This window comes from Chiloscyllium plagiosum, chromosome 17 (genome assembly GCF_004010195.1).
Source record: "Chiloscyllium plagiosum isolate BGI_BamShark_2017 chromosome 17, ASM401019v2, whole genome shotgun sequence".
NCBI classification, from domain to species: domain Eukaryota; kingdom Metazoa; phylum Chordata; class Chondrichthyes; order Orectolobiformes; family Hemiscylliidae; genus Chiloscyllium; species Chiloscyllium plagiosum.
In genome coordinates, this window is record NC_057726.1 from 182,098 (window position 1) to 196,640 (window position 14,543).

Consider the following 14,543-nt stretch of genomic DNA (forward strand, 5'->3'; position numbering starts at 1 on the left):
CCAATCTCTGTAAGAGCCATAGAAGTTAAATAGACTGTAATGCAGGGAATTTTGTGTTCATAGTAAAACAAGGGAGCAAAATTCTCCACATGAATATTATACACTATAAAGGCAGAGATCATCAGAATCCTCCAGAAATGTCTTCAGAGGTATAATAGATTAACAAGTTAGGAGACAAGAGAGGAAATAATGATAAATAGAGATTAAGCAAATTAGGAGTAAAGTAATCACCAGCATCAGAGCCAGATTAGGGCAAGATTAAGTGGCCCCAGCTTGGGTGAATGAAGATATGTACCTAGAACTTTGGACATCTGTTTCTTGTATGATCGTGTACTGATAGGGTTGGATTTCTATTAGTGGAATATATTTACATATATTCAGTAGGGTTCTATTCTAGCTAGTCTAGGATAGACTCTCGTTGCATACATTTGAATAAATGATGATAAACCTGTACTCTCGACTCCTGTGGTCAATCATTAGAAATAACCACAACACAATTGTGCCAGATTTTAGTTTGGGAAACCTTCTGTGAATTGCTTCCAATGCATTTACATTCCTCCTTAAATAAAGTGACTATTACTGTACATGGTACTCCAGATGTGGTCTCGCCAGTACCCTATACAACTGAAGAATAACCTCCCTATGTCCCAACAATAAATGACAATGTTCTATTGGCTTTCTTAATTACTTACTGTACCTGCATTTCACCCTTATGTGATTCTGGATCAGAGTTATGCAACCTCTCATCATTTAGATAATATGCCAATTTGGACAATTTGGCATTTCCCTGGGTTAAACTCCATTTATTAGATCTGTGCCTGCTCACAAGTTAGCGGTATCACTCTTTAGCCTCCTTATGTATTCTTCAACTTATTTACCTAAATATCTTTGTATCAGCAGCAAATTTAGTAACCGTATCTTCAGTCCCTTCATCATCATTTATATCAAAGAATCACATTATTATTAAGGTGCAGAAGGAGGCTTTTTGATCCATCGTGCCTGTACTGGCTCTATTATCTAGACTGGCTTTATTATCTGATGCCTATCTCCTGCCATTTCCCCAAATGTCTACACACCATTACTTTAAAAGCAAAAAGTATCCAATACCTCCTTGAAAGCTTCAATTGAACCTGCCTTCATCATATTTACAAGCAGTACATTCCATACCCTAACAACTCGTTGAGTGAGAGTTTTTTTTTCATATTACCCTTGTTTCATTGCTCTTCACTTTAAATCTATTCTTTCTCATTCTTGTTTCTTTAACAAGTTGGAACAGCTTCTCCCTATCTACTCTCTCCAGCCTGCTCATGATTTTGTAATCCTCTATCAGATCACCTTTTAACCCTCTTCTGTCCAGGGGGAACAGTCCCACTTTTACAATCTAATCTCATAACTCAAGTTTCTCATTCCTGGAATCATTCCAGTAACTTCTGCATTCTCTGCAATGCATTCACATCTTTCCACCTGCAACCTGCATCTGTACACAATACGCCAGCTGGGATTGAACAAATGCCTTGTACAAGTTTAACATCACTTCCTTGGCCTTGTATTCAATTCCCCTATTAGTGAAGCAGAGGACACTATTTATTAACTGATTTATTAACTGCTCTCTCCAACTGGCCTGCCAACTTCAATAATCTGTGTACGTATATACCCAGATCCTACTCCTGCTCCCTGTTTAGAATTGCAGCCCCTATTTTATACTATCTTTCAATGTTTTCCTAACAAAGCATATCACCTCCCACTTGAACCTCATCTGCTGCCTATCCATCCGCTCCATCAATTTGTGAATGTCTTTTTGGAGTTCCACACAGCCTTCACAGTTTATAATTCTTTCAATGTTAGTATCGCATGCAAACTTGGAAATTGTCCCTTGCACACCAACCCTTTGACCAATAATATATATATGCTTTAACATATAAAATTTGTCAATGTGCTGAGCAGAGGTATTATCAAATGGGATATGGCACTAAGCTGCAAGTGTACAATTTTCTCTCTTTATTAATCTTTTAGTCAATCTCTGCTGTTTTTATATTTTGTCCAATCTTCTGACCTGCCACCTCTCTTAGTTTAACATTGGGGTGGCATGGTGGCTCAGTGGTTAGCACTGCTACCTCACAGTGTCAGGGACCTGGGTTCAATTCCAGCCTTGGGCACCTGTCTGGAGTTTGCAGGTTCCCCCCATGTCTGTGTGAGTTTCCTCTGGGTGCTCCAGTTTCCTCCCACAATCCAAAGATGTGCAGTTCAGGTGAATTGGCCATGCTAAATTGCCCATAGTGATAGGTGCATTAGTCAGGGGTAAATATAGGCATGGGGAATGGGTCTGGGTGGGTACTCTTCAGAGGATTGGTATGGACTGTTGGGCTTAAGGGCCTGTTTCCAAACTGTAGGTAATTAAATCTAATCTAAATTGCCTATAGCGTTCAGGGACGTGTAGGTGAGGTACACCAGTCAGGGAAAATGTAGGATAACAGGGGAATGGGTCTGGGTGTGTTACTCTTTGGAGGGTCAGTGTAGGCTTGTTGTGATGAAGGGCCTGTTTCCACACTGTAGGAAGCCAATGATTCTCTAATTCGTTGTTGCCTTACAGTGCCAGGGACCCAGACGACTGTCTGTGTGGAGTTTGCACATTCTCCCAGTGTCTGCATGGGTTTCCTCCCACAATTCAAAGATGTGCAGATTGGGTGAATTAGCCATGATAAACTGCCCGTAGTGTTCAGGGATGTGTAGGTTAGGTGCATTAGTCTGGGGTAAACGTAGAGTAGTGGGGGAATGAGTCTGGGTGAGTTATTCTTTGGAACGTCGGTTGGACTTGTTGGGCCAAAGGGATTCCATGATAACATTATGCTCTTTCTTTAAATTTGAACCCAATTTTAACTTTCATTAGCCACATCTTCTACTTACTTGTTGGAATTTATCTATTCTGTGTATTCTGAAATAGCCACATAAATATCTCCACTGCTTCTCCATGGACCTATTCTTTAAACTAATTTCCCAGTTCACTTTAGCCAGCCCAGCTTCCACTGTCTCATCATTGCCCTTACTTAACTTTAAAATGTTAGTCTTGACATACTGCTCTATTCCTCAAACTGAATGTAAAATCAATCATATTATGATCTCTGCCACCTTCGGGCACCTTCACTATGAGATTATTACTACCTCATTGCACAAAATGACACTAGTATAGTCTGCTATCTGACCAGCTCCAGAACATGCTGTGCCAAGAACCTGCCCCAAGAACATTTTATGAACTACTCAGCTTGGCTCCCTTTCCTCATTTACTTTCTTCCAGTTGATTTGATTTATTATTGTCACATGTACCTAAGTACAGTGAAAAGTTTTGTATTGCATGCAGTGCAAGCAGATCATAACATACGAGGACATACATATCACGGGTGATTGAACAGAGCAAGGCATACAAAGTTACGGTTGCACGGGAGATGTACAAAAAGCAAGATCCACATTTGATTTGAAATTTGAGATGTCCATTCATAAACTTAATAACAGCAGGGAAGAAGCTGTGCTTGAACCTGTTGGTATGTGTTTATGCGTTTATATCTTCTGCCTGTTGGAAGAGGTTGGAAGAGATTATACCTAGGGTGATGATGTTGGCCGTCTTTTCACTGCAATGAGAAGTGTAGATAGAGTAGATGGATGGAAGATTTGTTTGCATGATGGTCTGGGCTGAGTTTACAACTTTCTGTAGTATCTTACAGTCCTGGGCAACGTAGTTGCCCTACCAAAACATGATGTATCCAGATAGAATGCTTACTATGGTGCATCTATAAAAGCTGGTGAGGGTCCTTGTGGACTTCTAGAGTGTGGTGCTGGAAATGCACAGCATGTCAGGCAGCATCCGAGGAGCACACTCAACTCTGATCTCCAGCATCTGCAGTCCTCACTTTCCCCACTTTCTGACTTTCTCCTAGTCATTGTGGACATACCAAATTTCCTTAGCCTCCTGAGGAAGAAGAGGTGTTGTTATACCTTTCTGACCAGTTTATGTGTAGATTAAAATTGTCTACAAATATCGCCTTGTCTTTCCGTCAAGATCCCACTATCTCTTCATTTGCATCCTCATTTTCTGCCTGTTAATGGGGCTGTATACTACTTTCACTGGAGGTGTGAAATAGGAAGAGATCAGTGAGCTTGTTGGCTATTTATTATTGACCTCCAGTTAGTGGGGAGGAAGTAGAAGGGAACATTTGTACCCAGATTGTGGAAATAGTTGGTGATTTCAATTACCCTTAGGTAAAGTGGAAAAAAGGTAGAGTGGGAAGCATAGAAGGGGAGAAATTCTCGTAATGTGTGCAAGAGAACTTTCTGGAACAGGAAATTTCCAGATCTACCAGGGAAGGGGCTGTGCTGAATTTGGTCTTAGGAAATGAGGAAGACTAAGTCCAAGGACTCCTCCATCGCCAGACCATGGCAACACGACGGTTGGAGGAAGAGCGCCTCATCTTCTGCCTGGGAACCCTCCAACCACAAGGGATGAACTCAGATTTCTCCAGTTTCCTCATTTCCCCTCCCCCCACCTTGTCTCAGTCAAATCCCTCGAACTCAGCACCACCTTCCTAACCTGCAATCATCTTCCTGAACTCTCCGCCCCTACCCCACTCCGGCCTATCACCCTCACCTTGACCTCCCTCCACCTATCGCATTTCCAAAGCCCCTCCCACAAGTCCCTCCTCCCTACCTTTTATCTTAGCCTGCTGGACACACTTTCCTCATTCCTGAAGAAGGGCTTATGCCCGAAATGTCGATTCTCCTGTTCCTTGGATGCTGCCTGACCTGCTGCGCTTTTCCAGCAACACATTTTCAGCTCTGATCTCCAGCATCTGCAGCCCTCACTTTCTCCCATAGTTTAAGAAGGACAGCAGGAATAATCCTGAACATTATTGTGAGTCTCACCTCAGTGGTAGGGAAATTATTGGAAAAGATACTCAGGGACAAGATCTATGTGCATTTAGAAGCAAATGGATTGATTAGCGATAAACAGCATGGTTTTGTGCAGGCGACATTGTGCTTCACTAACTTGATCGGGTTTATTGAGGAGGTGACGAAGATGATTGATGAGGGAAAAGTGGTTGATGTTGTCTACCTCGACTTCAGTAAAGTCTTTGACAAGATCCCTCATGGCAGACTGGCACAAAAGGTGAAGTCCTATAGTATCAGGGGTGAGCTGGCAAGATGGAGACAGAACTGGCTCAGTCATAGGAGATAGAGGGTGGTGCTGGAATGATGCTTTTTGGAATTGACTAGGGTTGTGACGAGTGATGTTCCATGGATCAGTGCTGGGGCCTCTGTTGTTCGTGATCTGCATAAATGCTTTAGAGGAAAACATAGTTGGTCTAATTAGTACGTTTGTGGACGATACAAAAATGGTGGAGTTGCAGATAGTAAGGAGGATTGTCAGAGGATACTGCAGGATATAGAACAATTGAAGTCATGGGCAGAAAAGTGGCTTAATGGAGCTTGAGGTTATGCATTTTGGAAGGTCAAGTACAGGTGGAAACTATACAGTGAATGGCAGAACCCTTTGGAGTATTGATATGCTGAGGGATCTGGGTGTGCAGGTCCACGGATCACTGAAGGTGGCAGTGCAAATAAGGTAGTAAAAAATGCATATGGCATCCTTGCCTTCATTGGAAGGGGAATTGGAGTATAAGGATAGATATGTTATGCTGCAGCTTTATATAATTTTAGTTAGGCCACACTTGGGATATTACATAAGGTTCTGGTCACCACACTACCAGAAGGATGTGGATGCTTTGGAGAAGCTACAGAAAAGGTTTACCAGGATGTTGCCTGTTTATTTTCACTGGAATGGAATATGTTGAGGTCTATATTAGGTTGAGAAGTTTATAAGATTGTGATTGACATGGATAGAGTTGAAAGTGTGAGGCTTTTTTCCCAGGGCAGAAGGGTCAATTACTAGGTAACACAGGTTCAAGGTGCAAGGGGGGGATGTTTAAAAGATGTGAGATACAAGTTTTTCACACAAAGAGTGGTGAGTGCCTGGAATGTTTTGCCAGAGATGGTGATGAAAACACACACAATAGCAGCATTCAAGAAGCACCTAGACGAATATATGGATAGGAATGGAATAGAGGGAAACGGATCCTGTAAGTGAAGACAGTTTTAATATGGAAGAGAAAAATGTGGCAGCACAGACTTGGAGGGGTGAAGGGCCTATTCCTGTGCTGTATTGTTCTTTGTTCTTTGAGTCAATAAAGTAGTTAAGAAGGCATTTGGGATACTTGTCTTTCTTAGTCAAGGCTTTGAATATGAGAGCAAGGATGTTATACTGTACATAATGTTAGCTGAGCCACAGAAAGAGTACTGGTGCAGCTCTAGTTGCAATACAAAGGATGACACTTCAGTAGAAAGGGTGCAGAAAAGATTCACCAGCATGTTGCCTAGCTTGGAGTGATCCAGCTGCATGAGACAAGATAGTTTGGGTTATTCTCCTTAGATTGAGATGTCCAAAGTTCTGAAGGGCTTACACAGTGTAGATAGGGAGAAACTATTTCCCTTAGTCGAGAGGTCAATTACCACAGGCACAATTTTGCAAAAGGAGAAGGAGCATTAGAGAGGATCTGAGGAAAACAAATTTTACCCAGAGGGTTTTGGGTATCAGGATCTCACTGCCCAAAATGGTGGTAAAGGGCGGAACTCTCAACACATTTATGAAGTATTTAGATGTTCACTTGAAATACATAGAATGCAAGGATATGGACCAAGTGCTGGAATTTGGGATTAGAATAGCTGGAAGTTTTCATGACTGGCAGACAGAATATGCCAAGAAGTCTCTTTCTGTGCTATAATATTTCTATGACTCTTATAGTCTTATGATTCTGTAAATTACAAAGCTAAATTAAAAAGCTGAACTTCAAAGATACTAATATCCTGACTGTTACCTGAGCAAGGAGTACATTGAACTATAACAAATAGGACAAAAGGAATGAACACTTGGGTCAAGCATTGATGTGGGAGAAATGGGTTTCAATTCATTGAGCACCAGTACCAATATCGGGGAAAGTGGGACAGATTTCATCTGAACCTTGCTAGGATCCATGTTCTTGCAAGTCATTAAACTAGAGTGGCAGAATGGGCATTAAATAAGCCACTGAAGAAAAGGGTCATGTGATTGAAAACAATTAGGTCATTGAACATGGCAGTGACTGGGGTAATGATAACCAGGGTGTGACAGAACAGATGAACAGAGAAGACAAACTTAATAATGCACCAGCAGGTAAGGTTAAAGATTGCAAAGATAGAAAAAGGCACAAGTAAAGGTTCTCTATCTGAATGCATACAGTATTCTCAGGAAAATGTTCATTGAATTGTTAGCACAGAACAGTACAGCACAGGAACTGGCCCTCTAGCCCACCATGTCTGTGCTGGCCATGATGTAATATTAATCCTATCTGTCTGTACATGGCTCTAACCTTTTATTCTCTGCCTGCACATGTGTCTGTCTAAATGCCTCTTAAAATTTGCTAACATATCTGTTTCTTCCATGCCCTCTGGCAGCACGTTCCAGGCATCTACCACTGACTGTATAAAAAACCTGCCTTACACATCTCCATTAAAGTATCCTCCCACCACCACATCCTCTGGCTCCATGCATAAATTACCCCCCCAGCTTTGTCCTTAAGACTATAAGACCATAAGACATAGGAACAGAAATTAGGCTATTCAGCCCATTGGTTCTACTCTACCATTTAATCATGGCTGATAGGTTTTTCAACCCCATTTTCCCACTTTCTCCCTGTTACCTTTGATCCCCTTGGCAATTAAGAATTTATCTATCTCTGTTTAAATATACTAGATAACCTGGCCTCCACAGCCATCTGTGGCAATGAATTCTACAAATTCAAAACTTTCTGGCTGAAGAAATTTCTCCTGATCTCCGTTCTAAATGGTCTTCCCTTTACTCTAAGACAGAATGGAGCAGAACCAATGGGCTGAATGGACCAATTTCTGTTCCAATGTCTTATGGTCTTATGGTCTTAAGGACAAAGGAGGTAATTTATGCATGGATACAGAGGATGTGGATGAGGTCTTCTTCCTCGTCTCTCCTGCCATGCCAATGGTCCTCATCTCTCCTGCCAATGGCAACATCTTCCCAATGTATATGCTGTCCAGACCTTTTAGTATTCTGAAAGTTTCAATCAGACTCCTCCTCGCTCTTCTAAACTCGATTGACTATAGTCCCAGAGTCAAACCTTTAATTCCTAAGATCACTCTCGTGAACCTCCTCTGGACATGCTCCAGGGCCAATACATCTTCCTGAGGTATGGGGCCCAAACTTCCTCACAATACTCTAAATATGGTCTGATCAGAGCCTGATAAATCCTTAGAAGTACATCCCTGCTTTTATATTCTAGGCCTATCAAGACGAATGACGACATTGTGTCTGCCTTCCTAACTACCAACTCAGGAGAAAGTGAGGTCTGCAGATGCTGGAGATCAAAGTTGAAACTTTATTGCTGGAACAGCACAGCAGGTCAGGCAGCATCCAGGGAACAGGAGATTCGACGTTTCGGGCACAGGCCCTTCTTCAGGAATGGCCTGAAGAAGGGCCTGTGCCCGAAACGTCGAATCTCCTGTTCCCTGGATGCTGCCTGACCTGCTGTGCTGTTCCAGCAATAAAGTTTCAACTAACTACCAACTCAACCTGCAAGTTTACCTTAAGAGAAACCTACACTTCATATTTATGAATTTTCTTCCCATTTAGAAAATAGTCGATGCATCTATTCTTCCTACCAAAGTGCATGACCTCACATTTTCCCATGTTCTATTTCAACTGCCACTTCTTTGCCTGATCCTTTGGACCTATCCTTTCCCTAGCCAGTGGAATGGCATTGTGGTATTATCACTAGAATATTAGTCCAGAGACTCAGTAATGTTCTGGGGACCTGGATTTGAATCCCATCATAGCAGATGGTTGAGTTTGAATTCAATAAAATCTAGAAATGAGTTTAATGATGACCATGACATCATTGTATATTGTCAGGAAAACCCATCTGGTTCAGTAATGATCTTATAGGACGTGTATGGAATGAGCTGCCAGAGGAAGTGGTGGAGGCTAGTACAATTGCAACATTTTAAAGGCATCTGGATGGGTATATGAATAGGAAGGGTTTGGAGGGATATGGGTTGGCTGCTGGCAGGTGGCACTAGATTGTGTGGGATATCTGGTCGGCATGGACAAGTTGGACCAAAGGGTCTGTTTACGTGCTGTACATCTCTATGACTCCATGAAGGAAATCTCCATCCTGACTCAATCTGGCCTATATGTTTTTACAGAAGAGTAATATGGTTGAGTCTTAACTGTTCTCTGGGAAATTAGGCATGTGCAAAAAATATTGACCCAGCCAGTGACACCCCATCATGTGAATGAATAATAAAAGAGATACCCTCGTATTATAAATATATGTATAAAATGTTTCAGGATTCTTTTTAATCCTACTTGCCAAGGACTTTGCATGGCCTCTTTTAGACATCCTAATTCCATGTTGCTCAATATACTGCTTTCTCTACATTTTCTCAAGGGCCTTGTCTGGTTTCAGTTTCCCAAACCTTACATATTCTCACTTTTTGTTTTTGACTAAACTTGGGACTCCTAAATTTTGCAATCCTTATCTTTCATCCTCGCAGAAACTTCTTGAAATCTTTAAAAGTCTCCTATATGTCAAATATGGATGCACCCTCAAACAGCATTCATTCCTCCTCCACCCCCTCCCCCCAACACACACACAATCACCCCATCTAATTTCTCCAGTTTCTGCCTAATACTGTAGTAATTAGCCTTCTCACAATTTAGCACTTACACCCAAGGACCAGTCTAATCCTTATCCTTATTCACAACTATCTTAGTGATTATGATCACTGTTCGTAAATGCTCCCCCACTGAAACTTTGATCACCTGGCCAGGTTTGTTCCCAAATACAAAGTTTAGTGACCCCTTCCCTAGTTGGACTGTCTACATATTAATTCAAGAAGCTTTCTTGGGATACACTTCACAAATTCTGCCCCATTGAAGTCTCTAGCATTAAGGGAGTCCCAGTGGATATTGGGGAAGTTAAAATCATCCAGGACATATCTGTTCTTCTATCACCTGTTAACTATTAGGAGGCCTGAGTACAACCCCATTATAGTGATTGCTCCTTTTTCTGTACCTAAGTTTTATTCATATGGCTTCATTGGATGAATTCTCCAAGATGTCCTCTTTTAGTATAACCATGACATTCCTTCCCTAAAGGACATTCGTGAACCAGATGGGTTTTCTGACAATTGGCAATGGTTTCATGGACATCATCAGACTTTTAATTTCAGACTTTTATTGAATTCAAACTCTACCATCTGCCATGGCAGGATTCAAACTCAGGTCCTCAGAACATTATCTGGGATTAACAGTCCAGCAATAATACCAGTAGGCCATCATCTCCCCATATTTATGTGCATTTAGAAAAAGCATGGCCTAATTAGGGAGAGTCAGCATGGCTTTGTGAGGAGCAGATCATGTTTTACGAACTTAATTGAATTTTTTGAGAAGGTAGCTAACGTGATCGATGAAGGTTGAGCATCCAGAAGATTAACATGCATGAGATCCATGGTGATTTGGCTGCATGGAATCAGAATTGGCTTGCCCAAAGTAGGCAGATGCTAGTGATTGAAAGGTATTTTTTCTGGCCTAAGGTCCATGACTAGTGGTGTTCTGCTGGGATCCATGCTGGGACCTCTGCTGTTTGTGATACATATAAATGAGTTGGATGAAAATGTAGATGGATGGGTTAGTAAGGATTGTGTAGAAGGTTGTCAAAGGATACAGCGAGTTATGGATCAGTTACATATATGCATGGAGAGATGGCAGTTGTAGTTTAATCCAGGTAAGTGTGAGGTACTGCACTTTGGGAGGTCAAATGTTAAGGAAAAGCATATGGTTAATGGCAGGATCCTAAACAGCACTGATGTACAGAAGGATCTTGGGGCTCAAGTCCATAGCTCCTTGAAAGTTGTCGCTCAAGTCGATAGGGTGGTAAAGAAGACATATGGCATGCTTGCCTTTGTTGTTTGGGGAATTGAATACAAGAGTAGGGATGTCACGTTGTAGGTTTATAAGACTCTGGTGCGGCCGCATCTGGAGTATTGTGTGCAGTTTTGGTCGCCATACTATAGGAAGGATGTGGAGGCACTGGAACGGGTGCAGAGGAGGTTTACCAGGATGTTGCCTGGTATGGAAGGAAGATCGTATGAGGAAAGACTGAGACACTTGGGGCTGCTTTCATTAGAGAAAAGAAGGTTTAGGGGTGACTTGATAGAGGCGTACAAGATGGGCTAATGTAGGTTAGGTGGGCTTGGATCGGCGCAACATCGAGGGCCAAAGGGCCTGTACTGCGCTGTATTCTTCTATGTTCTATGTTCTATGTTCTATGACACTTGAAAATCAAGAGGCGAATGGGAGGGAGGAACTTAAAACAATCATTCACCAGGGAAAAGTGCTGCAAACATTATTGGAACTAAAGCCTGACAAATCACTGGACCTATTTGTATGTTTCCTATGGGAAAAGATTGCAGATGTAGCAGAGGCATTAGTTATAAGCTTCCAAAATTTCTTAGATTCTGGAGGTCTCAGTGAGAGACAAAGCAGGAAACTATACAACAGTTAACCTAACATCTGTCAAAGGAAAATTACTAGATTTTATTATTGTGGCGGTTATAACAGAACACTTAGAAAATCTGGCAGAGTCAACATGGTTTTGTGAAAGGAAAATCATGTTCAACTAATCTATTAGAGGTTTTTGAAGAAACAATAAATCAAGGTGGCATATCAAGGGTTACTACACAAAATAAGAGTTCATTGGATAACATTTTAGCATAGAAAAAGGATTGATTAGATAACAGAAAGCAAAGGGTAATGATAAATGGGTCTATTTTGAGTTGACAAACTTCTATAATTAGTGGAATACCTCAAATCAGTGCCATGCCCTCAACTGTTTCTAAATTATATCAACAATTTGGATATTCCGATTTAAAGTATCATAGCTACATTTGCTGATGACATCAAGACAAGTGAGAAAATAATAGTTAGGAAGAGGCAAACGGATATAGATAGATTGAGTGAGTTTGTCAAATGGAGTATAATTGGGGAAAATGTGACCTTGTTAACTTTGGCAGGAAGAATAGAAAAGCAGTTTAGTATTTAAATGAATGAAGATTGCAGAAAATTGAAGTACAGAGGAATCTGCAAGTTTTTGTACATGAACCACAAAAAATTAGTGCACAACAGTAATTGTTGAGGAAGCCAAATAGAATATTGCAAAGGGAATGGAACATAAAAGCAGAGAAACTTTACTGTAGTTATACAATGCCTTGGTTAGACCACATCTGGAGTACTGTGCACTATTTTGATCTCTTTACTTGGCAAAGGATATAACTGTGTTAAATGTTCAGAGATTAACTATTTAACTCATTCTTAGGATGAAAGGCATACATTTTGAAGAAAGATTCATAGGTTGAGGTAAGAAGAATCAGAGGTGTTACATATATGATCCTGAGAAGATTTGATTTGGAGATGCTAGTGTTGGACTGGGGTGTACAAAGTTACAAATCACACAACACCAGGTTATACTCCAGTAGGTTTAATTGGAAGCATTAACTTTCGGAGTGCTGCTCCTTCATCAGGTGGTTGTGGAGTGCACAATTTTAAGACACAGAATTTGTAGCAATTTGTCAAAGGGATCTTAGTCTGTGGAATTTCCTTCCCTTGAAAAAAGTGGAGGCGAAGTCATTGAATTTACTTAAGATCAAGTTAGATAGATCTTGATAGATGAGAATTTGAAAGGGCAATGAGGTGCAGACAGGATTGTGGAGTTGAGATGACAACTAGATCTGTTATGGTCTTATTGAATTATGGAGCGGGCACAAAGAGCTGAATGGCCTGTTCCTATTCCTAAATCTTATGTTCTTCACCAGTGATGTCCATATTTCCTAAAAAGGTGCTTGCTTATCTGTGAGTTATGCGTGTTCAGTTCTGGTATTTCCTATATTCTGCATATTCATATTATATTATGAGAAACTGACTGTAATTTTCTTTTGACTATTTCAGCCAGAGAGATCATGGGAAATTGATCTGAAACAAATGGAAGCATTGATTGACGATAAAACTGCCTGCATCATTGTGAATAATCCTTCCAATCCATGTGGCTCTGTGTTCAGTAAATCCCATCTCCAAAAGATTCTCGCTGGTTAGTGTTACTCCAATGACATCAATTTACTAAAGGACCAATGACTATGTATAAAATTTGAATATGTAACTAGAGTATTAGAATATGTAACTTTAGAGAGCTGATGGTCAAGGGAATCTGATTGATGGAAATCCAATCTGAATGATGGGCAGTATCTATCTATCACAACTAATCTTGGAGGAACTGTTGGGCGAAATTCACAGCACAGAATCAAAGAAGTTAATTGTTATTTTAAGTCTGTCTAAGAGAAAGGCTGCAGTAGTGAGTATAGTGGATTCTTTCTTAATTATATGTTTTTGGAGATAAGTCTCTTGATTAAACTTAAAATATAAGCCATAGCTATTAATTTAACTTGGTGCAGTGTTTTGTAGAGGAATAAATCGGTGTTATTTTCGGGGTCTGTAGATTGTGAAGGAGCAAAAATGGCCTTTGCAGTGATATGTACTTCTTGTCAGATGTGGGAGTTTAAAAAGAGTTTAAGGGTTACAGTGGATTATATCTGCCATAAATGATGTTGGATGTGAATCTTATCAGATCGAGTGGATCGTTTGGAGAGACAGATAGAAGCGATGAGGAATTTGCAACAGTATGTGATGGATGGCAGTTATAGGAAGGGGGGAAAGTCTCAGATACAGTCCTATATATGGGTTAACTCTAGGAAGGGGAAGAGAGGTAGGCAGCTAGTGCAGGAGTCTTTTGTGGATATACTCATTTCAAACAAGTATGCTGTTTTGGAAAAAGTAGTGGGAACGTAGCACGAATAGCCAAGTTTCTGGTATTGAGACTGGCTCTAATGCAACGAGGGGTACATCGGCTTCCAAGAGATCAGTTGTGTTAGGGGATTATGTAGTCCAAGGTACAGACAGACATTTCTGTGGCCAGCAGAATGGTGTGTTGTTTCCCTGGTGCCAGGATCAAGGATGTCTCAGAGAGGGTGCAGAATGTTCTCACGAGGGGGAGGGGCTAGCAGGAGGTCATTGTCCATATGAGAACCAACGATATAGGAAGGGGAAAGGTTGAGATTCTGAAGGGAGATTACAGAGAGTTAGACAGAAATTTAAAAAGGAGGTCCTCGAGAGTAGTAATATCTGGATTACTCCGAGTGCTACGAGTGAGTGAGGGCAGGAATAGGAGGATAGAGCAGATGAATGCATGGCTGAAGAGCTGGTGTATGGGAGAAGGATTCACATTTTTGGATTATTGGAATCTCTTTTGGGGTAGAAGTGACCTGTACAAGAAGGATGGATTGCACCTAAATTGGAAGGGGACTGGCAGGGAAATTTGCTA

The 14,543-nt window shown here is 41.0% G+C and overlaps 1 protein-coding gene across 3 annotated transcripts in view; it reads left to right on the plus strand.

The window, feature by feature from the left end:
- Positions 1 to 14,543, plus strand: part of tat (tyrosine aminotransferase) — a 74,724-nt gene that overhangs the window by 11,748 nt on the left and 48,433 nt on the right. For all 3 annotated transcript variants that reach the window (XR_006314056.1, XM_043706456.1, XM_043706455.1), the window contains exon 6: positions 13,118 to 13,256. Coding sequence is in view for 2 of the 3 variants with exons in the window: in XM_043706456.1 (XP_043562391.1) it covers positions 13,118 to 13,256 (139 nt within the window). In the remaining variant the exon portion in view is untranslated. The remainder of the gene's footprint in view (positions 1 to 13,117; positions 13,257 to 14,543) is intronic.